We start from the raw sequence: 27,307 nt of genomic DNA on the forward strand, positions 1-27,307 counted from the left end.
TCTCTAAGAGCCATAGGAAATTTTTTAAGAGTCTTAGAAACTATCTAGAAGTCATAGGAAAATTTTCAGAGTCCTAGAAACTTTCTGGAAGTCATAGAAACTTTCTAGGAGTCATAGAAACTTTTATATGACTCTTAGAAACTGCCTAGCAGTAATAGAAAAATTTTTAAGAGTCCTAGAAACTTTCTAGGAGTCATAAAAAAATTTTTAAGAGTCCCAGAATTTTTCTAGGAGTCATAGAAACTTTTATATGACTCCTAGAAACTTTCTAGACGTCATACAAAAATTGTTAGAAGTCCTAGAAACCTTCTAGAAGTCATAGAATCTTTCATCCGAGTCCTTGTAACTTTCTAGAAGTCGTAAAAAAATTTTTATGACTCCTAGAATCTTTCTAGGAGTGATAAGAAAATTAAGAGTGTCTTAGAAAATTCTTAAGAGTATGAAATATTTCTTTAGAGCTCCTAGACAATTTCTAGGACTCCTAGAAAAATTTCAAGGAGTCGTAGAAACTTTCTAGGAGTCATAAGAAAATTTGGGAAGCCATAAGAAAATCTCAGGAGTCTTAAAAACTTTCTAGGAGTCATAGGAAAATTTTCAGTAGTCCTAGAAACTTTCTAAAAATCATAGAATCGTTTATTTAAGTCCTAGTAACTTTCCAAAAGTCGTAAAAATTTTTTTATGACTCCTAGAAACTCCCTAGGAGTCACAAAAAAAATTAAAAGTGTTTGAGAAAATTCTTAGGAGTATTTAAAAATTCTCTAGAGCTCCTAGACAAATCCAAGGACTTTTAGAAAAATTTTAGGAGTCTTAGAAACTTACTAGGTATCATAGACAAATTTTTAGGAGCCCTAGAATCTTTCTAAGACTTATAGAAAAATTTTGAGGAGTCCTAGAAACTTTTTAGGAGTCATAGGAAGATTTTTAGTAGTCCTAGAAACTTTCTAGAAGTCATAAAAATTTTTTTATGAGTTTTAGAAATTTCCTAGGAGTCATAAAAAAATTAAAAGTGTCTCAGAAAATTCTTAGGAGTATTTAAAAATTCTGTAGAGCTCCTAGACAAATTTAAGGACTTTTAGAAAAATTTTGAGGAGCCCTAGAATCTTTCTAAGACTTGTAAGAAAATTTTGAGGAGTCCTAGAAACTTTCTAGGAGTCATAGGAAGATTTTTAGTAGTCCTAGATACTTTCTAGAAGTCATAAAAATTTTTTTTATGAGTTTTAGAAATTCCCTAGGAGTCATAAAAAAATTAAAGTGTCTCAGAAAATTCTTAGGAGTATTTAAAAATTTTTTAGAGCTTCTAGACAATTTCTAGAACTTCTAGGAAAATTTTAGAAACTTACTAGAACTCCTAGAATTTTTTTAGGAGTCCTAAATTCACTCTTAAAAACAATGAATATTTTAAAATTAAATTTCTATGTTTTTAAGCTTGAAATGAATATCGAAACATTTTCATAAATTAAATTAAATTGACAAGACCTCATTATTGATCCATAAAATAAATACTTTCATAATAACAACAATAATAATTATGATTGATATTATTATGATGATTATTATTATTCTTACGGGCTATACTACTTTAATTTCCGGTAACTTAATATAAATTCATGTTTCATTTAATATCAATAGACAGAATAAGAAGAATAAAAAATACATTACAAATAAACCGAGCGTCTGGATAATCAAATATTGACTCACACTTTTTTTATTTTTATTAAAAAATTTATTACAGGTACATAAATTGTATAAAATTAATAATATTAATAATAATAAAAATTAAATAAAAAATAAAAAGATTATTTTTTGTAAAATTAAATTTTCGCTGTTTTTTATCGATTTACCGACCTTTTGTTTGAAGCGAATGCTATTTTTAGTAAATTTACAACCGGCGCTTCCAGGGCCAAGGATATGCAGAAGGACATCAGATAAGACGCCACGAAGTTACCGAAGTAGACGGTCAGCTGAAACAAAACCGATTTCCGGGATTAGAAATTAAAATTCTGAAATCGACTCAGGTAAAAGACCCAGTTATTGACACTGACCCAGTTACTGACACTTCTAACGTTATTTTGAATTAAAAAAAAATTATTTCAATAAATAGTTTTATAAATTTTTTTAAAATTGAAATTAATTAATTATATACGTAATTAATTATATTTCCAACCATGAAAAAAAAATAGGAATAAATCCTGAACAAAAAAACAGGATTAAATTTATATTTAAATTTTTTATTTGTCTAAAACAAGTTTTAAGGGGAAATTTTTCAAAAAAATTTGAAATTTCCAAAAATTTGAAATTTCCAAAAATTTGAAATTTCCAAAAAATTCAAATTTTCAATAAAATTCAAATTAAAAAAAAAAGCCATTCGGCAGCCGAAATGGAAGTAGATTTTTCAAATAAAGAAAATTGATTTTTAATAAAATAATATAATAACACTAATAATGTATAACTTAATTTATGAATTAAAAACAAAATTCAATGATAAATTTAAAACTATTTAGAACAAATTTTGGAAAAAAAATTAACTTTTGAAGAAAAAGTTTCTCAAAGAATTGCAAAGATTATAAGATTTGAATTATAAATGACCAAATTTTAAATAACTGCTTAGGAACAACAATTTGCAAATCAATCAGATGTTTGAAAACGGATAAAATTTTAATTGAAGAAAACAATATATAGAACTAATCTGTGACATATTTACTGACGAATTACCTGAAAACATTACACGAAAGACTAATCATTATCGTAATTATTGAATTTACATCATGATTAAGTTATGATGCAGACAATAATTCTAAAACGGCTGCAACAGTAAAACTGTTTCATTAAACGAACTCTAAAAGGAGTGATATTGAGGCTATTACCACTTCTGAGTAGTGGAAATTGAAGCTTATTAAAAGAGCTTTACGATGCATTTTGATATCTTACGAATTTTGATATCTTGTCTCGATCAGTAATTATATCAAGTTGAAGTAGTAAAAACATCAATTTTTACGATTTTCAAAATTTCAAAATCCTGTCATTTCCAAATTACTCGCCCGATTAACTTCATCTTCGAACTTAACCTTGCTCTTGATCGATAGATAAAGCATGTTGAGTTTGAGAAGAATCGGTTATAAATTGAAAACGCTATCGTGCTGACAAGCCGCGTTATATCGTATAAATATATATATATATATATATATATATATATATATATATATATATATATATATATGTGTGTAAATATATATAAATATATATATATATATATATGTAAATATATATATATGTAAATATATATCAAAGCAAATTTTAAGGGAGTTGGGAAAGAACGGATAGGGGAAAGGGGGGACCTACTCAGTGGGAATTTTTTCCGTAATTGAAAAAATAATCAGACAGCCCAGACTGGGAATCGAACCCAGATCTCTCGGTTACGCGCCAAGGGCTCTACCAGTTAAGCTATCCGAGACAAGTACTGACTATTTTATTCAGTCACGTATATAAGACCCACCGAGCAAACAACGCCACCGTCCATCTTACGGTAAAGAGCCATATCGAAGCAAATTTTAAGGGAGTTGGGAAAGAACGGATAGGGGAAAGGGGTGGGGACCTACTCAGTGGGAATTTTTTTTTTCCGTAATTGAATATATATAAATATATATACAAACTTTTGAACTATATACATTTTCTGACTCAGCTTGACAAACTGAGTCAGAAAACGACTAAATTTTTTCAAAGTTGCGCCATGAGGACGGCTGCAATAATTAGATTTTTATAAAATTTACTAAAAAAAATATGGGTATTAATAAAGGATTTAATTAAGTTAATTTATATTATTTTTTCTTTGAGAATTTTTATAATCTGAGATGGTTACAATTACCATCTTCAATTATAACAGTTATAATTTTTAATAATTACAATTAACATTTTAGATAGTAATCGTTACCATTATTAATAGTAACTATTACAATTGTCAATGATACAACCTATTATTTTATTACTAATTAATTTTGTTACCATTTCAGATAAGATAAAAGACCCAGTTATTGACACTGACCCAGTTACTGATACTTCTAACGTTATTTTGAATTAAAAAAAAAACATCTCATTAAATAGTTTTATAAACTTTTTTAAAATTAAAATTAATTAATTATGTACGTAATTAATTATATTTCCAACCGTGAAAAAAAAAATAACTTAATAAAAAAAATTCTTTAAGTCTTGAGTGACTGTGGAAGCCATTTTTAAGCTATATTCTAAGCAGTATACGTAAGAGCGTTCGTCTATCGAATCAATCAACTATTTATCATAAAAGTATCAAAATATAATAAAAACTATATAAATTAGTTCATTATTATACATGATTTAGTTTTCAATTATAATATATCACTTTAAATGACATTTATGTATTAAAATGTGGGTGTCAATAACTAGGTCGATTTTTTTAAGAACGCCGCAGTTATTGACACCCGAATTTTAACCTATTATCGAGGTTATTTCGTTTTTGACGTTTCAATGAAATATTTAAATATTTATATTTATAATACTTAATATATTATAATAATATGCTTTTATTTATAATCGTAGAGTTAAATTAACATTAAAAAATTTTTTTAACATAAAAAAAGTGTGTTAATTATAATACAAGTTTAATTTATCTTTTATTGAATGATTTTATTTTATTTTAATTAAATAATGTAAGCCTAACCAATAATGAATAATTTTTATAAATGAGTATCAGAATCTAGGCCGACGTCAGTGTCAGAAACTACAACACGAGAAATTTTGAGTGCCAGAAACTAGGTCCTACAACGTTACTGTTTAAAACATTAATTTAAATTATAAAATGGTCCCATATAATTCTTTCGCGTTGATAATCTTTTAAAGAAATTCTAAATTTTTTTATGATGCTAAAATTATTTACTTCAATTAAATATTGTAATAATTATAGTGTTATAACCTCTGCCGTCACTCTTAGAGTGTCAGAAACTGGGCCCTTTACCTTATTTTAGATTTTATCTTTGATAATTTTTATCTTGGTAATTATTGAGCCTATAAAAAAATTTTTTAGACAAAAGTTGTAGCTAAAAATGTCTTCTTTAGAATAAATTTTGTCCGGTTCCTTAATTTTAATTACAAACAAAGTTATAAATTTTGTAAGTATCAAAAATGTGGTAAAATCTTAAAAAATCGGGATTTTTGAACTGGCGGCGCTGAAAATTTTGAGAAAAAATGGCGAAATTGGAAAAATCAGAGGAATCACTACAGTGAATCTTAAAGCTGAGACTCTAAGGATTATAAAAATGCCGGCGAAGACATGAAAATGATTAGGGGGGTATTTTTAATTTAATTAGAAAATATTAGGAAAGCTTTGGCGAGAAAATTTTTAATTTTTAAATTTGGGATTTTTTATCAAGAAAGCTATTGGGTTTACAAAAAAAAGTTTTAGACAAAAGTTGGAGCTAAAGTTGTCTTCTTTAAGGTAAATTTTGTCCGGTTAGAAAATTTTAATTAGAAAAAAAGTTATGGGGGTTTGAAGATAAAAAAAAGGAAAATTGACAAAAAAAAACGGGTTTTTTTAGGTTGGGGGCGCTGAAAACTTTTTTAAAAAAAGTCGGAATAAAAAAAATGAACATTGGGTTTTAAAGATAAGAGTTTAAGGATTCTAAAAATTCCGGCGAAGACATAAAAATCATTAGACTAATTGCTTTGATTTAGAGGTAAAGTTAAAAAATAATTTAAAAAACTTACAACAAGTCCATTGTGTATATGCAAAGGCCCGTCCATTTGCATGCTGGTAATCATCATGATAACAGGATGAACTAGATACGCGCAGTAGGTGAGCCGTGACATCGGGTAAATAAGCCTTAATGACAAAAAACTATTAACGATAGCGGCTGATCCGGTGCAACACTGGACGACGATGAATGAAACAGCGAGTGCCCATGCGGTGTGACCCAGCGCCGCGTAGAGGGAGCTCACGGTAACTGTCATGTTACCGGGGTAGAGACCGTAAACAACAGCGAGCATTATCCCGCTTGAAATTATCCACCCGATAATTTTTGCCCACTGTAATTAGATACGTTAATTACCTTGTAATTATCGCACCTGGTGTTTATTTAGCGCGTACTCACCCCAGGGGTGTGGAGCTTGCAGTTTGTTTTGAATAACATCCACCCGGTTATTGTCCCGATAAAGTAGGGGCCTGCTCTTAGCCATGGCTTGTCGTATAATTCATCGAACAGTGCGAATGGTTCTTGTATCCTGGAAGGAGTTAAAAAATAGGAAAACTTAGCCGGTAAGTTATAGTTTTATACCGGCGGTCGGTAATTGCCGACTGATGGTAAGACGATGGTTAGTTCAAGATTTTACAGACCAAATTTGTAAAAATTGGTTAAAAAAGTGTGGAAAAACTTATAGAAATTTTGAACGATTTTTTTAGGAGTCCTAGAATTATTATAGGAAGTCTTAAAAATTTTTTAGAGTCCGAAAAGACTAAAAACTATTTTTTTTTTCATTTCTGAAATTTTTTAGGAGTCCTAGAATTTTTCTAGGAGTCCTAGAATGTCATTAGGAGTCCCTAGAATTGTTATAGGAAGTCTTAACACCTCTGTTGAGTCCAAGAAGACTCAAAAATATTTTTTGTAAAATTTCAACAATTTTTTAAGGAGTCGTAGAAACTTTCTAGAAGCTCTAGAACTTTCCTAGGAGTCCTAAAATTTCATTTGGAATCCTAGAATTATTATAGGAACTGTTCAGACCTTTTTTGACTCTGAGAAGACTCAAGAATATTTTTTGTAAAATTTCAGCAATTTTTTAGGACTTTTAGAAATTTTCTAGAAGTCCTAGAATTTTCTTAGAGGTCTTAAAATGTTATTTGGAGTCCTAGAATTTTTATAGAAAGTCTTAAGGCCTCTTTTGGGTCCGAGAAGACTCAAAAATATTTTTTGTGAAATTTCAGCAATTTTTTAGGAGTCTTAACATTTTTTTAGGAGTTATAGAATGTCACTAGGAGTCCTAGAATATCACTAGGATTCTTAGAATTATTTTTTTAAGTCTTAAGAGTTCGAGGAAGGTCAAAAATATTTTTTTTTAATTTTAACAATTTTTTAGGAGTCCTAGAATTTTTCTAGGAGTCCTAAAATGTCTCTAGGAATCCTAGAATTATTATAGGAATTTTTAAAACCTGTTAAGAGTTCGAGAAGACTTAAAAATATTTTTTTTTAATTGATCAATTTTTAGGAGTCCTAAAAATTATTTAGGAGTCCTAGAATTTTTCTAGGAGTCCTAGGAAAATTCTAGAAGGTTCAAAATTTTTCATATAAATTCCGAAATTGTTTTATGACTCAGATATCTGCCACAGAGTCCTAGAATTTTTCTAGGAGTCCTAGAATCCTCCTAAGAGTCCTAGTAAGAGTTACGAAGCCTCAATATAGTTTTAAATGCAATTTTCCACTAATTTTTTCGGTTAGTAAATTTTTTTTTACGATCTTCAAAGTAATAATAAAACCACAAAATAATCTTTACCTGGCAATATAGTCATTGGAGTAAGCGACAGTAAAAGTAGTAAACCAAGACGAGACAATCAATAGCACAACCGCTACAGAGACAGCTTTGAAATATTTAACGCTCAGTAGCAGGAGCAGAATCCCCAGGACGTAAAATTGAGTGTCATTGGCCATGTACCAGCTCCAGAGCATGCACTGCAATTACCAATTACCAACAAAATTTATTATTATTATTATTATTTTTGTTGGAGTTGTTGTTTTATCAAAGTACAAACGGTGAAACGTGTCCTTCAAATGCACTAACCGCAAATATTTATAAGTGTGTGTGTGTGTGTGTGTGTGTGTGTGTGTGTGTGTGTGTGTGTGTGTGTGTGTGTGTGTGTGTGTGTGTGTTTTCCTTTTACTGAAGTGATTCCTCATCGCTTACAATCTGCTGCAGTGGTTTCTGTATTCGCGCATATCTAGTCAGAATTAATTATTGGAAATCAATTTCTTGCGGTCGACTCTCTTTCTAAATATATAAATGAATGTATGAATTTATATGTTTATACTGGATATAAATTTTTTTATGTCAAAAATTGTCATATATCAGTATTTAGTAAAAAAAAATGAGATTTAAGATTAGTTGGGTAGATAGAAAATAAATTTTAAATGATTTAGAAAATTTAAAAATTTTCTAGAAGTCTTAGAATAATTCTAGAAGTCCTAGAAACTATATTGGAACTTTCTAGGAGTTATAGAATGACTTTAGAAGTCATAGAAACATTTTAGGAAATTTTTCTAGGAGTCCTGAATTAATTCAAGGAGTTATATAATGATTCTAGGAGTCCTAGAAACTATATTGGAACTTCCTAGGAGTCATAAAATTACTTTAGGAGTTATAGAATGATTCTAGGAGTTATATAATAACTTTAGGAGTCAAAAAAACAGTCTAGGTAATTTTGTTAAGAATTATAGATTAATTCTAGGAGTTATAGAATGATTCTAGGAGTTTTAGAATGACATTAGGAGTCATAGAAATATTCTAGGTAATTTTGTTAAGAATTATAGATTAATTCTAGGAGTTATAGAATGATTCTAGGAGTTTTAGAATGACATTAGGAGTCATAGAAATATTCTAGGTAATTTTTTCTAGGAATCTTAGATTAATTCTAGGAGTCTTAGTTAGACATTTAGAAAAATTTTCCAAGAATTATAGATTAATTTTAGAAGTCATAATTCAGTTCTCGGAGTTATTAAAACAGTAATGGAATTTTCTAGGAGTTATAGAATGATTCTAGGAGTACTAGAAACTATATTTAAACCTCCTAAGAGTTATAGAAGAACTTAGAGATTAACAAAATATTCTAGGAGTTCTAGGAGTCTTAGAAAAATTTCCTGGAGTTATAGAATTTTCCTAGATGTTTAAAAATGGTTCTAGAAGTCATAGAAGCTTCAATAAAACTTCATCGAATTTTTTTGAGGAGTTCTAGAACAATTCTAGGAGTCATAAAAATTTTTTATAGGATCTAGAATTAATCTAGGAGTTATAGAATTTTGTATTAAGAGTTTAAAAATTTTTTTAATTAATAAAAGTATATACGTATCGATTAGAAAAATTTAATTAAATTTTACCAATATATTTTATTTCCACCGAGTGAGTAACAAGAAAGGGGAGTGGTTGAAAGTGACGAAAGGATTCAGGGTGGAAATAAAGGGTAGGTGTATAGTAATACTACTGAAAGTGAACTCCTAAAATTAGTAATTGATTCTTACCATTTCAGAGCGTGGAAAGAGGGAGTTGAGGTAGAGAGCATTGCGCCACCAGAATTTTTCGCAAGTCACTTGGTCTATTATCACTGGGGAGAATACTGTTGTTGCCTGAGCTTGTTTTATCGCTAGCTCGTTTATTCCCAGTACAAATAAGTACGCTGGTGTTAACCTGAGACACAAATTTTATCGGATAGTTATTTAAGATAGTCAAATAATTGAATTAAAAAAATCAATAATTTTTCAACAATTGACATCATTACATCATCTATGACATCACTTATGATACTAAATTTTCCATAAAAAAAATAATGATATCACATACGACATTGTGATGTCAAAAATGACATAATGTAATTTTGACATCACACATTCCATCATGACATCAAATATTCCATCACAGATCACAAAATTACATCACTAAACTTATTAATTATATAATTATAATACCAGTCAATTTTCCATCACTTTCCATCATGATGTCAATTTTTCCATCACTTGACATCACGATGTCAACTTTCCATCACTTAACATCACGATGTGAATTTTTTCATCATTTGACATCGTGTCAACTTTTCCATCACTTGACATCATGTCAACTTTTCCATCACTTGACATCATGATGTCAATTTTTACGTCATTTTCCATCATGATGTCAACTTTTACATCACTTGACATCACGATGTCAATTTTTCCATCACTTGACATCATGATGTCAACTTTTACATCACTTAATATCATAATGTCAAAATTGATATTACTGTATTTCTACAATGTAATTTAAAAAATATCATGGTATTTTTACATCATGACATCACATTTTACATCATGACTTCATGGCTTTTGAAGGTAGTTTTAGAATAAAAAATAATAAAGAATTGTTACCTGACAAATCTGTAGAGTACCATGATAAAAAATTTTGTAGTACTTGATCGTAAAAAATTATTGCTATCACTCTTGATACCCCCCATTGATCGGTAAAACAGAATTGTCACTAAAAGTCCACTGTAATAAAGTAAGAAAAATTTATCTAAGGTAAGTTTATTGTAAAAAATAGTTATTTATAAAGTTAAATAAAAATAAATTACCTAATAAAGAAAAAAGTGTCAACGGAAAAGGTAGCGTTGCTAATAGTCTGGAACATAAAATTCCTTTCAGTGACTGTGCGTAAGGTCTTGTTCTCTGAAATAACACGGTGAAAGGCGGAATTTAGACTTTCTAACGTTAAAACTCTGATAAATATTCTCATATATTATTTCTTGGTTATTTTTGTTTTGATACTAATTTTGAGAATACGAAAACAACCGACTGATGGTATTAATAATTAAGTGAATAAATTTATAAACTTACCAGCAATTGAGAATACTTGCAGGTAAGTGTGAACCAATATGACCCATCCTAGAGAAAGGACTCGTAGTCCATGGAGACAAGTCAAGTTGTCGCGGGCAGCAGGGTCAGTGGAAAGAATTTTTGAGCCATTGTCTATTGGGCTGAATGATAAGAGGCATTTCATCCAAAATCCTAAGAAATTATGAATATTAGGGTTCAATTTTCCAAAAAAACTCGATAATAATGTTGTGTATAACATCATGACATCACGTTCGACATCGTGACATCACACGACATCACAGAATTACCCATACTATCAAAAAATTACGTAATGGTATGAACAATGACATCATGATGTCATAATTTACATCCTGATATCACATATGGATTCATGACATCACTTTCTGAATCAAATATTACATTATGATGTAAAAAATGATGTAAAATTTTCCATTAAATGTTCCATCATGATGTCTAAAATAATATGATGTCATTATTACATCACTTTTTCCATCAAACATTGACATCACGATGTCAAAAATGACATCACATCTTATTGACATCATGATGTCAAAAATTACATCAGATCGTATTGACATCATGATATCAAAAATTACATAACATCTTATTGACATCATGATGTCAAAATTTACATCATGATGTCAAAATTTACATCACGTCATATTGGCATCATGATGTCAAAATTCACATCATGATGTCAAAATTTACATCATGATGTCAAAATTTACATCACGTCATATTGACATCATGATGTCAAAAATGACATCACAAATAATTTTTTTAGTAAAAAAATAAAAATTAAATTAAATCACCTTTAGTTTTACGATTTTTCTTATTAATATTATCATCAAGATGAAAATCCCGATGATTTTGAATTTTCCCAATATAATTTCTATTATCCTGTACAACAGTAACTTGTTGGTCGTCTGAAAAGTTTTTGTTTACATATGTCGAAGCACGTTCATTATTATTACTCCCTGGAGCTGTTGATTCAATGTCTGGGTCTTCTGTTAGCCGACGATAATCATATACTGTTGCGATTAGCATTAGTAGCGCTATTACTCCGCCTACTCCTCTGAAAAGGACAAACAAACAACTATTATCATCAATTATTATAATTGGATATCAATTTCTGTATAAAGATTAAAAAAAAATTATACATCAAGTAGTTCTTGGTTTTGCCGCTAGGTGGCGATATGGCGCATTTTTTCTCGCTTGCAGAAACTTCGAACGAAAATTATATGATAAAAATTAAATTTTTTTATAAAATCACTTCTTACTTAATCGGCGATGTAAACTTTCCGATTTCGTGATTTTATAACATAATTTAATCGATCTTTTTGGGCATCAAATGAAAGTTAACACTAAAATAATAAATAATGCAATTACTGCATAACATATAGAAAATATTCAACTGTAAAGACTCGTGCGCGTGAAAGTTCACTTATTGCATTCCACAATCCAAATAGTCGAAAAAAAAATTGGTAAAATTTCTTCAATGCACTTTAATTAAAAAAAAAAAAAAAAAAAATTATTTTATAATTTTATTCGAGTGTGACGGTGCGTAAAAAATCGATTTGTGATAATGCCTTGTGAATTTTTTTTTTTCGGTGTTTACGCTCAAGGGCGGGAAACGAGAAGGGGGTGGTGCGGGTGAATAGAGACGTATGACAAGTATCATCCACAAAAAAGGGATTTAGACAGAAACTCAGTCAGATCCGATTATAAAGATTATTGTTTCACTAAAATATTTTATCATATTAATATAAAAAGGATATGAAATTTTTACAACAAAAAATTTATATAGTCAGGAAAATTTTTTTTCGTTGAAAGCTTGTGGAAATTTATTTGATTTATTCTATCTTGATTTATTATAAAAGCTCATGAAATATTTGTAACATTCAATTTTTTTAGTTTATTGAGTGTTTTTATTCATGAATAAAAAAAAACAATTTTTTTTATTTTATACAAGCTTCGACTCAAGTTTCTGCAAGCGAGAAAAAAATCTACTCATCGCCACCTAGCGGTAAAACCAAGGACTATTTAATTATTTATCGCCAAAAAAAGTTTTTTTTAATCATACTTGTAAAAATAATAAAAAACAATTATTAAAATTTTTTTGGGCCTTATTTCGGATTTTGGGCCTTATAACAGAATTGGCCTTAATGTAAAAGTAATCCTTACTTTTATAGAATTTAGTTCAAATAATAAAAATTTTAATGAAAAAAAAATCTTGAAATTTGGGCCTTATTTTCTATCTGGGTCTTATAATGTATTTTGGGCCTTATATTGAATCAAATTTACATTTTTTTAATTTATTTAACACTAAAATCCTAATAAAAGCCTAAAAAAATTTTGGGTCTTATGTCTTATTTTTGGGCCTTATGAGGTTAATGAGCCTTAAACTGCCACATCTATTGCCCATTATTCCCTAATTTGATTTTTTTTTAAATAAATACATCCTGGTTCAAAGTCTCTGCTAGCGAGAAAAAATCCACCAAATCGCCACCTATCGGTAAAACCAAGAACTAACAAACTAAATTATAAAATTACATCAGTGCAACATTCAAACATTAAAATAATCTTACTTAACTTCTCTGCGACTTCACAACAAATTAAATAACTCTTAAACTAATTAAACAAGTCCCACTTTCGCAATAAAATTAAAATTAAAATCATTTCCCCTTAACAAATTAAATTTACAGTGGGTATAATTTATTGCAACTAATTCATCTCCGTAGAAAAAATTGCGCAATAATTATTGTCTTTACATGCAACAAAATTACAACATACTCTTAAGAAATAAGTTACTTGCACTTACTGGGTCATATTTCACATACAATCAATAATAATTAATAATTATTATTGCAAGTCAATCACTTACCCAAGAATATATAATTTCGAATCATTCCAGACCGAGTAGTCACTAGAGGGCACTGGCTTCACTGTAACAATTGTGATTTTTGGACCATGGGGCCCGTGAGTCCCATTTCCAAGCCTTTCAACCCGTTCTACGCTTGTCCTTAACATCGAGCCTAAGGAAATTCGGTCGCAGGTTGCAGGTAAACATAGTCCTAAGAATATTTGACGAGTCTGAAAGTAATAAATCGTTAGAATTCTGATTTTTCTTAAGGGAATTTTTATTCTAAAAATAAGACATATCATAGAGACCGTTTTTATAAGAATTTGATTTTTCGTCAATTTTATTTTAAATTTTTCTTCCTTAAGTGCAGAGTTTACAAGATACAGCAATTTAAAAAAAATTTTTTTTTCCGAAAACACCCATAAGTAAATTAGCTGTATCGCTATCTCCTAAACAATTCGTTTTTTTTGTATGGTCATAAGGACCTTTTTTGTAGAGGACTAAAAATAAAGTAGACTTTGCCTTAGATTTTTTTTTGTAAAACCAACCGTTTAGGACTTAAAACCATTTGAAAATTTTTTTTGCATCGTTTTAAAGAATCTTACATTAAAATGATTAGACATCTAATTATCTCCTAAATGGTTCATTTTTTTGGTATGGTTGTAAGGACTTTTTTTGTAGAGGACCAAAAATAAAATAGACTTTACCTAAAAGTTTTTTTTGTAAAACCAACCGTTTAAGACTTAGAAGCATTTGAAAAATTTTTTTGGATTTTTTTTAAATCCTATCATAAAAATGATTATAGATATAATTATCTCCTAAACGGTTCATTTTTTTTGTATGGTCATAAGGACTTTTTTTGTAGGGGACCAAAAATAAAATAGACTTTACCTAAGAGTTTTTTTTGTAAAACCAACCGTTTAAGACTTAGAAGCATTTGAAAAATTTTTTTGCATCGTTTTAAAGAATCTTACATTAAAATGATTAGACATCTAATTATCTCCTAAATGGTTCATTTTTTTGGTATGGTCATAAGGACTTTTTTTGTAGGGGACCAAAAATAAAATAGACTTTACCTAAGAGTTTTTTTTGTAAAACCAACCGTTTAAGACTTAGAAGCATTTGAAAAATTTTTTTGGATCGTTTTAAAAAATCCTACATTAAAATGATTGTCTCCTAAATGGTTCATTGTTTTTGGTACGATAAAAAAATATATTTCTTACGGAAGGTTCAATATTGCGTGGAAATGACAACCCAATTCGGACAACATGAAACTTAATTAAATATGGCGGTAACTCGTTATTAGAAATAATTGGATTTATCGGACTGATACCATCCTCGTCAGTGGTATTCAATTCTTTGCAGAGGGAGCTGGAGCCGAGCCAGAATCCATTTCCAAAGTGAAACTGTGAATTGTATCGGCCGCTTGCGTCTAACACTGTAAACAATAATTAATGATTAAATGCAGGTCAACGTTTGAGAGGACGTTGATGAATAAAATATAATATATGGAGACAATTCTTCAGGACAATTGTTAGACCGTTAATAACTTTTCGTAATAAGAGAAAATGCTGTTTCACTTGCCGGGCAACAATAATACTTATATATTGGCAACACACATCCGAGGATTTAATAAATAACTAACGCTCGCGAATGTAACTCGACTACCGTGTCAGCCGGTGCATATATACACTTAGTATCCACTTTCTACTTCGTTATGCACTTTACATAACTGGCAATGAACCTTCAATCGAACTCTCATCTTCCATTTTTCTTTTTTTACAATTTCTTTTTACTTTTACACCGTTATTACTTTGGGCCTTATCATTAAATATTCAATCTTTTCAGTAGGTAGTTGTTATTTCCCCGTCTGGGTCAAGAAATTTCATTACAATTTTTTTTTGTTTTGGGCCTTATTTTTACTCTTTTTAGACTTTATTGTAAAATTGGGCCTTAAATTAATTTTGAACGTTTTGTATAAAATAAAAATTTTATTTTTGGGATCCATATTAAAATTGGGCCTTATTTGTATTTTTGGGCCTTATTGCAAAATTGGGCCTTAAATTAAATTTTCATCCTTTTGTATAAAATCAAAATTTTATTTTGGGATTAATGATAAAATTGGGCCTTATTTTTAAAAAATGAGTTATATTTTTTCTAAATACCAATGATGTCAAAATTGGAACTTAACTTGGAATTGGGCCTTATTAAATGGGCCTTAAATTGGGCCTTGTATTAGAGTTGTGGCTTGTTTGTAATTTTCAAATAAAATTAACTTTGCTTTTGGGTCTTATTATTAAAAATGGGCCTTATTGGTGAAATTTGGGACCTATTCATAATTTCTGACCCAAAATTGGTAATTTTAAATTCTGGGCCTTATTTGTTGCAATTTTTGATGTAAATTTTAATTTTTAAAATTGGGCCCTATAAAATTTTCCTCTCAGTTTAAATAAAATTACAACACTAATAAAAACCTGATTACTAATTACTCTTGCAAAACCTCAATCTGATTACATACGCAATTAAAATGTCGCAATCTCACTTATCGCCACCACGATAAAAAAAATAAAAAAAATAAAAAAAATCTCACTAACTCTTAGCAGCCCAAAGTTTTCCATCCCTCAGCGAATTGATGAACAATTCCATATCTTTGAGACACTGGGGTGTCAATTTTCCGGGAATTCGGTGCCATCTTAACGGATCGTATATATCATTCAACCACTGAATACTGTTAGCGTTAAGCTCAAATTTATCTTTAGAAAACTCAAGATCTCGATCACTGACACCATCAGTCTCATTTTTGTCATTGACAATCTTCAAATAAGTCTTCCAATCCGACTCTGGATTATTTTTACTGAAAGCCAGCAGCCGATCTCTCAAAACTTCGGTTTTTACATCATCACTTTTGTCATCAACTTTAAAATCACTTGTAGATCTAAGTGTCGTAGATTTGGGCCTGCTGAGCCTTAAAATATTCGACTTTGGATCGTCAGACCCGGAAAAATTAACCAAAATTAAGACTAACAGGAACTTCAGGTTATGGGCCATGGTCACGAGGAATATAAATATTTCGGAAAAACACTTTTTGTACTCTTGAGTCACATTTTTTTTAAAAAGCCTTGAGAGTTTAAGTCAACGGTTATTCACGCACTGAATCCAGCGAAACCGGCAAGATTTGTGGTGGTTACTCGTGAGTGGATATCCCTTTCTCCAAGTTATGTCGCAACAAGATTAACGAGTAGTTTATGGAATCCGAATAAAAATAGTTTCACTGTAAAAAAAATCGCGCCAAGTCCACGTTCAGAAAACTATTAAGAAAAAAAAATTTCTTATTTCTTTACAAAAAGATATAAAATAAAAAAATAAAAAAATTCAAGTAACCGATATGATTGTATTTGATTTTCGGAAATTAAAAAAAATTTTATTGTAAATTTGAAAATTAAAAAAAAAATTTTGGAACGTATTTAGTGTGCGTGGTTGCAAAATATTTTACTTTTAATGAAATTTGTAAAATCTATTTACTAGGACATTAAAAAAATTGAAATACACAATGACGCACACCAAGTACGTTCCAAAATTTTTTTTTTAATTTTCAAATTTACAATAAAATTTTTTTTAATTTCCGAAAATCAAATACAATCATATCGGTTACTTGAATTTTTTTATTTTATATCTTTTTGTAAAGAAATAAGAAATTTTTTTTTCTTAATAGTCTTATGAACCTGTTTTTGTTCGGATTTTAGTATTTTTTGTAATTATAATAAAAATTTACAATTGGTACCAACTTAAATCTCGGGTTGGCTGCATTTTTTATAGCAAACTATCCTCTTGAAGCTACAGTTTATGTAAAGACAATTCCAGCGCACCCTGGCGGATATAGATGCAAGCTGTGAAATGTATTTTTTTAACTGTAGTTTCCCATCTACTGGAAGATTACCATGCATTCTTGAATTATTTAGTCTGTGGCATGTCACTTTTTACATAGAAAAAAAGTCATAGAAATTTTTGAGCTTGCTATAGTTTGTGCTGATAAAATTTAATAATTTCAAGTAGATTAATTATTATAATTGAATATAATTAATTAATATCAGTAAAATAAAGCATGAATTACTGTTATAATATGAAATTTAGGAACAAGAAGTACCGTAGAATTAAATAAAATTTTGCAACCTCAAAATACCGTTCTGCTTACAGTAAACATAGTCGGTAGTCTGGCGTTCCGTTTACAACGGATTTGAACGGAACTTGGCGCCAGATTCTACCGAATATGTGGATTATCATTTTTATCATGAGTTTCATAAAATTTTAATTATTATGTGTAAAAAAACGGTTTGATAAATTTTTGACATCACGGTTGACATCATGACATCAATATTTTTATTGAGACATCATTAATGTGATCATTTCATTTTTATTGACATCATGACATCATTGTGATGTCATATGACATCACTTATGCCATTACGATGTCATATAACTCTACTTTGACATCATGACATCATTTTTTCATCAAATGACATTAATATTGTTATTATGACAACACTAATGTCATTATTTCATTTTTATTGACATCATTAATGCCATCATGACATCATTGGTCATTGTGATGTCGTATGACATCACTTATGCTATCATGATGTCATAGAACATAACTTTGACATCACTAATGCCATTATAACATCATTGATGTCATTGTGATGTCGTACGACATCACTTAGGATATCATGATGTCATAAAAACATAACTAATATTATCACTTCATTTTTATTGACATCGTTAATGCCATCATGTCATCATTGATGTCATTGTGATGTCGTATGACATCACTTATACTATCACGATGTAATAGGACATCACTTTGACATCATTATATCATAGAACATGACTTTGACATCATGAAATCACTTTTTCCATCGCATGAAATTAGTATTTTCATTGTGACATTACTAATATCATTATTTCATTTTTTATTGACATCGTTAATGCCATCATTGATGTCATTGTGATGTCGTATGACATCACTTATACTATCATGATGTCATAGGAGATATCATTTTGACATGATGATGTCATATGACTTCCCTTTTACATCATGATGTCATATGAATTCTTTTTTACATCATGATGTCATATGACATCACGATGGCATATAATAAGCATTACAACATGATGTCATATGATTTTACTTTTACATCATGATGTCATATGACATCACTTCGACATCTTTTTGACATCATGATGTCAGTTGACATCACTTTTACATCATGATGTCATAGCATAACATTACTTTTTCCATCATTACATCATTTGACATCATTTCTATCACTTTAATGACAAAAAAATTTTTTTTTCAAAATCCATCTATTAAAAAAAAAATTGAATATATGTCAGAATGTGTGTCGCGAATAAAGATAAGAGACATCATCAGATTATCCGACACACCTCAACAATACATTTGACGTACATTAAACCCATGACATCGGACACGTTGACGCAAGTAATCTACTCGAGAGAAGAGAAGGACACCTAATCAGTAAACCACTTTAAACCGGTAAAAGCTTCTAGCTCCTTCATCCACTAGCTGCTAAAAATGACACTCTTTATCCATCTATTCATATTTCTGTACCCAGTTTCCAATACGATTAAAAAAAAAACACTCGCCGGTTTTTATTACGTAACAAAGCTTTCTATCCGCCACGGAAATCATTGATCTTGCAGACATATATTTTATATATAAACACGGAAGTTAACGATGCAATTTAAAAAAAAAAAAAGGGGCAAAAGTTCAAAAAATTTAATTTTTCCCAGACTTATTAATTTATTTAATTTTTAAATCACCGGAATGTTATGCTCGCTTTTATCACGGAAGGGAAAGTTGATTTATCGATCACCAACTTTTTGCACTTGTCTAATCACGTGTGTGTTAACCAAGTGGGAAATTTCTTACGCTTGAGGTATATATTTAAATAAACTTTTTTTTAGCGGGAGCGCTAGTAAATTTGCTTACCGACAGTCGAGTGGTTGTTGTCGGTCGATAAAAATTACCGAAATATCAAGGAATTTCGGGTTTAATACAAAAATTTTTTACTGTAAAGTGTATTTTTAGCTACCAAGGATGATTTTTCCGTGAAAAATCCGGAAAATTAGACAAATTTTCGGGTAAATTTTCGTAGACTTGAAGTATGAACTTTCATTTTTTCACGTAAAAGTCAGGATGGCCGAGCGGTCTAAGGCGCTGCGTTCAGGTCGCAGTCCACATTGTGGGCGTGGGTTCGAATCCCACTTCTGACAAGTTTATTTTTGAAAAAAAAAAATAAATTTTTTTTTGTATGAACATCAATGTTTATTTTATTTTCTTATGACTACCTAAAAATTAAACATTTTATCGGTATTATTATCACAGATTTCTATCTTAGTACCTCAGAGATTTTTACGATCGTATTAACACAATAATAAACACTAAATGCTCTTAAGTACCTACTTTGATGACTTTCTGGCTTTTGAGACCATGAATGCATTCCCTTATTTTCCTCAACCTGGACACTCGTCTGGTTCAACTTAAATATTTTCCGTTGCTACTTTCCCTTTTTTTTTTTTTTTTGGCTTGGAAAAGGAGTTTTATTTTTAAACTTTTTACATTCGTATATAAATAAGTAATAAAGCCCTTAATTATAAAACTTAATCTATAATATTTTCAGTATGAATTGACGTGCTTAACAACTTACTATAATTGAAAAAATATATAATTTTTCTTAGATATTTTTAGTTTTCTCTTAATATAATTAATTAAATTATTAAATTTGGATATTTGGTGCAATGGAAAAATTTTAAATGATAAAAAAACCTTTTTCTTTTTTATAAATCCACGGTCTAATTAGCAATTTGTCTTACTTTTTATTTTTTAGAGGGTGATTTTTTAACATTGTAGCAATAATCCAATTATAAATTATTTGAATGATTCAAACCTAAATATTATATCTTTATTAGATATTAATGATATTAAATGGCTTTTTAAAGTGATAATAAATTATGAACTATACTGAAAATATGAAATTTTCCAATTTGTAAAATAAGCAAACCATAAAAAATGATATTATAAAAATTTTAAAAATATAAATAAAGTCAAAAGTAAATTATACCTGTACTAAAATGTGACAAATAAAAAGACAGCCAACTGTAAATAATAAAATTTCTAAATGAATTCATTTTTAAAAAATGAACAGTTAAAAAAAAAGCATTAATAAAACGTCATCAATCTAAAAATATCGGATTAAAAAAAAGAATTATTAAAAATATTCCCAATTAAAAAAATGATAAACTAAAAGTTTGAACATCTAAAACAACGTTACATTATAACTGAGAATATTTAAAATCACGAATTTTAAAATATGACGATCGCTAAATATTGAAAATTTAAAACCTGACAACTTGAATTTAGCTGATGTAAAATTTAGAAATCGCTAAAATCGGCCGTTTCTAAACTTGGTAAGGGGGCGTCCATAAATTACGTAAGGCATTTTTGAGAATTTTTTAACCCCCCCCCTCCCCCCTTGATAAGATTTTCCTCAATTCCCTCCCCCCTCCCCTAATCTCACGCGAGATTATTCAAAATTTATGTTTTGGCTGTAAACGGGTTGGATTATTGAGAAAAAAAGTGCCATTCGGCTTCACCCGACATGGATAGGTATGTCTCGGTGGGTCTTATATACGTGACTGAATATAGTAGTCAGTACTTGTCTCGGATAGCTTAACTGGTAGAGCCCTTGGCGCGTAACCGAGAGATCTGGGTTCGATTCCCAGTCTGGGCTGTCTGATTATTTTTTCAATTACGGAAAAATCCCCACTGAGTAGGTCCCCCCCTTTCCCCTATCCGTTCTTTCCCAACTCCCTTAAAATTTGCTTTAATATGGCTTTAATATTTCTTGTTTGAATATTGAAAAAAACACGTTATTAAAAGGCCGTAATGTACTAAAATTTATTTTTTATTATATTTTTGCAAATAACGATATGAGACTGACTACAGCAAATAGATATTTAAAGACATCTACCTAAAAAATAGGATTTTTTTTACATATAAAAGTCATTTGATGATAAAAGCTAAAATTTAATTTATTATTGATTTTTTTTTAATTTTCTCAACTACGAAATAAATTGAAAAAAGTATTAAAAGTCGACGAACAATAGTTTAAATTGAAGATAATTAAACATATTATGACAAAATTGTATTAAAATTACGACATGAGACCGGCTACCACCGATAGATTTCTAAAGAAATCTATACCTAAAAAATTAGTGAATCCTATCGATCAATAATCAAATTAAACAATCAAGCGCTACTTTGCTGCTCTGCAGGGTTCAGACGAATACGACAAACACTATTGTGTCAAATTTGGCCATATTTTATTATAGAAATACTTTTTCACGCAATTTTACACTTTCTGCTAGAGAAAAAATTACGTGATATTTGTTAAGATCCCCCCCCCCTTTCCCCCTAAGTGAGATTTGGTAAGATTTAGCATGATCCACTCCCCCCCTAGAACACCTCACGTAATTAATGGACGCCCCCTAACTCGTTAAATCAGCCGATTTTAAACCTCGAAATTAATAAAACTTGCAGATTCTTAAAATTATTTAATTTAAAGCCTGAGCAGCGTAATATTAATGATATTTATGTTAAAAATTAGATTTTACATATTTTGAATTAAGGTAAAGTACCTAGTAGTTGAACAGATTTCAAAGTAAAACATATTTGACTCTACTTTTAATATATAAAGATGTAATTATTAGTTCAAATTAGTGATTTTCATGAAAATGTAAACAATTTTAAATTGATTGAAGCGCAAAATAACAAAGATAATTGGTTATTTATATTTTGACAACGTTTTTAAAAAAGACTATGAAAGGAGTAGTAGTTGAACAATCAATTCTGACAAGCCTTAGTAGTTGAACACTCCGGGAGCAGTAGTTGAACTAATAAAATATATGGCAATAGGCGCACCAAAAATTTTCAACGTTTTATTGAAATATCAAAAGAAATATAAAAAATTATTGAATAATATTAAATATAATACTGTGAATATTTAATATGTTCATTTAAAAATGATAAATATTTTTATTTAATTTTTTAATTACATTTTTTATGAATGACAAAGCAAATTTTCAATCATAAATCAAAAAAACTCCATTCAAAACGTTCAATAATTTTTAATTACACTAATTTTTAGTCATAAAACTTATTTAAATTGCAGTAATTAATACAAATCACAATTCTGATCACTAGTCTATAAACCTATTAGAGGATATAGTGCTGCTAAATTTATACGGCCTCAGCCTGTTCAAGTTATGGGTACCGCTTTGAAAATTTCGAGGTATAGTTGAACGCTAAAATTTAATATAAAAATTATAGTTTATGTCTTTGCAAAAAATATATGTTATTCAGAAAAGACTGTTTCATTAGATGGTACAATTTTTTTTACTTAAAATGATGATATACCGTTTTTTTGACTGATTGTTCGGTTTACGATTTAGTACCTTTTTCATGAAAAAAATAGCATCTATCGACGATTCTCGACATGTCAACTTTCAAGTTAATAAAAATATAATTGTTTTGATTTATAATTGAAAAAACTTACAGAAATCAATTACTGTATCATTTACATTTACATTTATATTTAGGTATATTTTTAAGATCCCAAGGTTTGAGCATGTTACGCCGTATTATAAGAGACTGGGTTGGCTCAAGCTGAAGGAAAGGAGGAATTATTTTATAGCGTGCCTTTTCTATAAGAAAATTGTAATGCATTACTGTCAGCAATTTGGTGGCAGGCTTGAATTTCTTCCGGTTGCGCTACGCAGAGGAGATGTGAGAGATGATTATTTGCGTTTACCGAGATCTACTTGTAGTATGTATGATAATTCCTTTCTTGTTCTTGGCATACGCATCTGGAATATGTTGCCGGTGGAGATTGTTAGGGCCGAAAATTACGAAATGTTTCGTAGTTTGTGCCGTGATTACTTTTTGCACGGTAATGATTAATTAAAATATTAACAGCATTACATTATTATTATGCTATAAACTAATGTTATATTATTTTATATTAGAACTGCTGAACTTCATCATGATACTGTATTATCATTTACTTTGTATTTACTGTACTTATTATTTTGTATTATTTGATGATGGTCCTGAGGGAGCCTAGGCTCCAAGACTAAATAAACATTTATCTATCTATCTATCTATCTATCATTTAATAATTATAATATGCGCATATTACTCATAATAAATTTACGGATTTTGTATTATAACAATTCGAAAAGTCTGTTCAACTACTGGTCCCATTTTTACAAGTGTTCAAGTACTGGGTACTTTACCTTATAACAACCGAAAAATTCACTAATTAATGAAATAATTTTGTTTTTTTTTAATTTTGTTTTATGTGGTGGATTCATAAACCTGTCAATAGAAATTTGATAAATTTTTTTCAAAAAATATATTTATATTGTTGAATTGATACTTGATAAACTAATAATATTTTGTATACTAATTAATAATTATAGCGGTCTTATTTATTTCAGAAATGAAATTATTATAAAATAAAATTATTTATAGTTTAGATTTTTTAGTACTCTGAAAAACTTTTTTTATATAACTCCAAACATTGAATTTTTGGACTTCAATAATTTAAGAAAATGAAGAATTGTCAACAAAAAATTTATCAAATTTCTATTGACAGTTTCATGAATCCACCACATAAAACAAAAATAAAAAAAAAAAAACAAAATTATTTTATTTATGAGTGAATTTTTCGGTTGTTATATTTCAAAATATATAATAGTATATTACACACCTAGGGAAGTAAAGTAAGAAATGTCTCAGATCACATGTAATTGTCGGCCGAGGCGAAGCCGAGGTTGACAAACATGTGATCTGAGGCTTTCTTATTTACTTCCCGTGGAGTGTATACTATTTTTTTGCTCGACGAAGGCAGGAAGCGGCACTTTCGTTTAGCGCAGCGGGCCGAAAGTTGACGCTTTCTGCCCGTCGAGCAAAAAAATCTAATTTTTTGCCCTCTGGGCGGAAAGTGGCAACTTTGGTCTCACTGCGCTAAACAAAGTTGCCGCTTTCCTCCTTCCTCGGACAAATAGTATATTACACACCTAGGGAAGTAATGTAAGAAATGTCTCAGATCACATGTAATTGTTGGCCGAGGCGAAGTCGAGGTCAACAAACATGTGATCTGAGGCTTTCTTATTTACTTCCCGTGGAGTGTATACTATTTTTTTGCTCGACAAAGGCGGAAAGCGGCAACTTAGTGTAGCGCAGCGGGACGAAAGTTGCCACTTTCCGCCCGGAGGGCAAAAAAAAAAATATTATACAGCCCTTGGGAAGTAAAAAAGAAAACCTCAGATCACATGTTTGTTGACCTCGGCTTCGCCTCGGCCAACAATTACATGTGATCTGAGGCTTTTCTTATTTTCCTTCCCAAGGGCTGTAATATACTATTTTAACATAAATATCATTAATATTACGCTGCCCAGGCTTTAAATTAAATAATTTTAAGAATCTGCAAGTTTTATTAATTTCGAGGTTTAAAATCGGCTGATTTAACGAGTTACCAAGTTTAGAATTGGCCGATTTTAGCGATTTCTAAATTTTAAATCAGCTAAATTCAAGTTGTCAGGTTTTAAATTTTCAATATTTAGCGATCGTCATATTTTAAAATTCGTGATTTTAAATATTCTCAGTTATAATATAACGTTGTTTTAGATGTTCAAACATTTAGTTTATCATTTTTTTAATTGGGAATATTTTTAATAATTCTTTTTTTTTTAATCCGATATTTTTAGATTAATGACGTTTTATTAATGCTTTTTTTTAACTGTTCATTTTTTAAAAATGAATTCATTTAGAAATTTTATTATTTACAGTTGGCTGTCTTTTTATTTGTCACATTTTAGTACAGGTATAATTTACTTTTGACTTTATTTATATTTTTAAAATTTTTATATCATTTTTTATGATTTGCTTATTTTACAAATTGGAAAATTTCATATTTTCCAATTTTAGAGTTTAGAAACGGCCAAATTTATTGATGGCCATAAATCCTTAAACTTAGAAACTGACACAAATTAATGTCCAAGATTGTATGTACGTACAATTGGCAAATTTCACTCGATAAAAAATATCAGATAATTAGAATTGTATTGTCTACTCAACCTTTCGTGGATGATACTCTTTTGAGTTACCTTTGTCATTTTGTAACTTCTATGATAGTCTTCACACGTTGAGCTTCATAAATAACGCATGATTTTTTATTTAACAACTAAAAAGTCAATCTTGAAGAACTCCTGTCAGAACCGAAGAGCCTTCAGCCGAAATCATCAATGATCCTGCTCATCATCTTGCATTCACCAGAACCAGATAAATTTACCATCATTGTATTGCTTAGTTAAATTTTGTATCAATACGCTGCAATAAAAAAAAGCAACCAAACAGTAACCTTCTCTGTTTAAAATAATTAAAATACGAAATTAAAATTTTTTTCAATAATTTCAATTCTTTTGTTTGTACATATCGACGGTCTAATTATCAATTAGTCTAACTCCTTATTTTTTAGAGGATGATTTTTTGATATTTTGATGTAGCAATCCACCAATAGACCGATTATAAATTATTTTAATAATCCAAACCAAAATATTATACCTCTAGTAAATCTTAAATGATTTTAAATGGTTGGAGATATTAAATGGTTTTTTAAAGTGATAATAAATTTTGATCTAATTGTTTTTTACACGCTTTTTATTAGCTTCACTTGTATGTCAGTTTGTTAGTATGTCAGTATGTCAGTATGTAACTCTCCGTGGGTAATTTGCGCGCCTGAATATTTTTGATAATCAACAAATAATAGTTTAAAAAAACTAAAAAATCACGCTTTTATAAATAAACCAAACTAAAAAGTAAAAAATAAATAATAGTTTAAAAAAACTAAAAACACGCTTTTTATAGAAAACCAAACTAAAAAATAGAAAATAAATTTTAATCAATTTAAATTTAGAATAGTGTTAAAAATTTCAATAAATATAAATTAATAATAGTGTAAATAAAAAAAATGTATTTTATTTTTAAAAAAGCGTGGGATGCTTTTTAAGATATTATCAAAATGATAATCACTCTACTCATATCTGTCAATAAAATATTTATAACTATTGACACCATGCACCCCACGCTTTTTTTAAAATAAAATACATTTTTTTTATTTACACTATTATTAATTTATATTTATTGAAATTTTTAACACTATTCTAAATTTAAATTTATTAAAATTTATTTTCTATTTTTTAGTTTGGTTATCTATAAAAAGCGTGTTTTTAGTTTTTCTAAACTATTATTTTCGTAAGGCAACTTGATAATTAGAACGTCGATATAGATATACAGTTTGCATGGAGCGACTGCTTCTCAATTCTTTTCAATCAGTATTCTTAACCAGGGTTGTAATTGACCATAATGCTTTGGTTTTATTAATAAAGAAATAAAAAATTAAATAAAATAATAACGTTGTAAAAAAATATTCCTAACTAATTTCAGTTTGATTTTTTATAATTTTAAATTCTTTTTGATCCTTCGATGAATAGTCTTGTATCGACGTTTAACATGTGAAATTATTTTTAATCATTTTGTTCAATAAGGGAAGAATAGAATTAATTCTTCTTTTACTTATATCTTACCAATTTTTATTGTTGTATCTTTTTCCTAGCGTAATTAATAAAAATAATTTAAAATCATTAATTTTTTATTAAAAGTATATAAATATTATTTACTTACTTTTATAATACAAAAATAAATAATTGTTCTTTG

General features: G+C 29.0%; 1 protein-coding gene and 1 non-coding gene across 4 annotated transcripts; one reads left to right on the forward strand and one right to left on the reverse strand.

The window, feature by feature from the left end:
* Positions 1 to 1,797: 1,797 nt before the first annotated feature.
* LOC123271400 (nose resistant to fluoxetine protein 6-like) lies at positions 1,798 to 27,307 on the reverse strand. 3 transcript variants are annotated; one of them, XM_044737710.1, is made up of 12 exons: positions 27,275 to 27,307; positions 14,676 to 14,890; positions 13,474 to 13,682; positions 11,402 to 11,664; positions 10,590 to 10,760; positions 10,328 to 10,421; positions 10,125 to 10,244; positions 9,246 to 9,411; positions 7,510 to 7,685; positions 6,117 to 6,246; positions 5,734 to 6,051; positions 1,798 to 1,961 (listed from the first exon to the last, which is right to left on the reverse strand). In XM_044737710.1, coding segments are annotated over exons 1-12 (1,995 nt in total). In that variant the 5' UTR covers positions 27,276 to 27,307; the 3' UTR covers positions 1,798 to 1,829. The 3 variants fall into 3 exon arrangements, with proteins under 3 accessions (XP_044593645.1, XP_044593644.1, XP_044593643.1); XM_044737709.1 differs by lacking the exon at positions 27,275 to 27,307 and adding an exon at positions 19,934 to 20,062; XM_044737708.1 differs by lacking the exon at positions 27,275 to 27,307 and adding an exon at positions 16,047 to 16,661.
* Positions 19,661 to 19,743, forward strand: Trnal-cag. The gene has a single exon. It is a non-coding gene; the product is annotated as a tRNA-Leu (tRNA).

The sequence above is a fragment of the Cotesia glomerata genome, linkage group LG9 (assembly GCF_020080835.1).
Source record: "Cotesia glomerata isolate CgM1 linkage group LG9, MPM_Cglom_v2.3, whole genome shotgun sequence".
NCBI classification, from domain to species: domain Eukaryota; kingdom Metazoa; phylum Arthropoda; class Insecta; order Hymenoptera; family Braconidae; genus Cotesia; species Cotesia glomerata.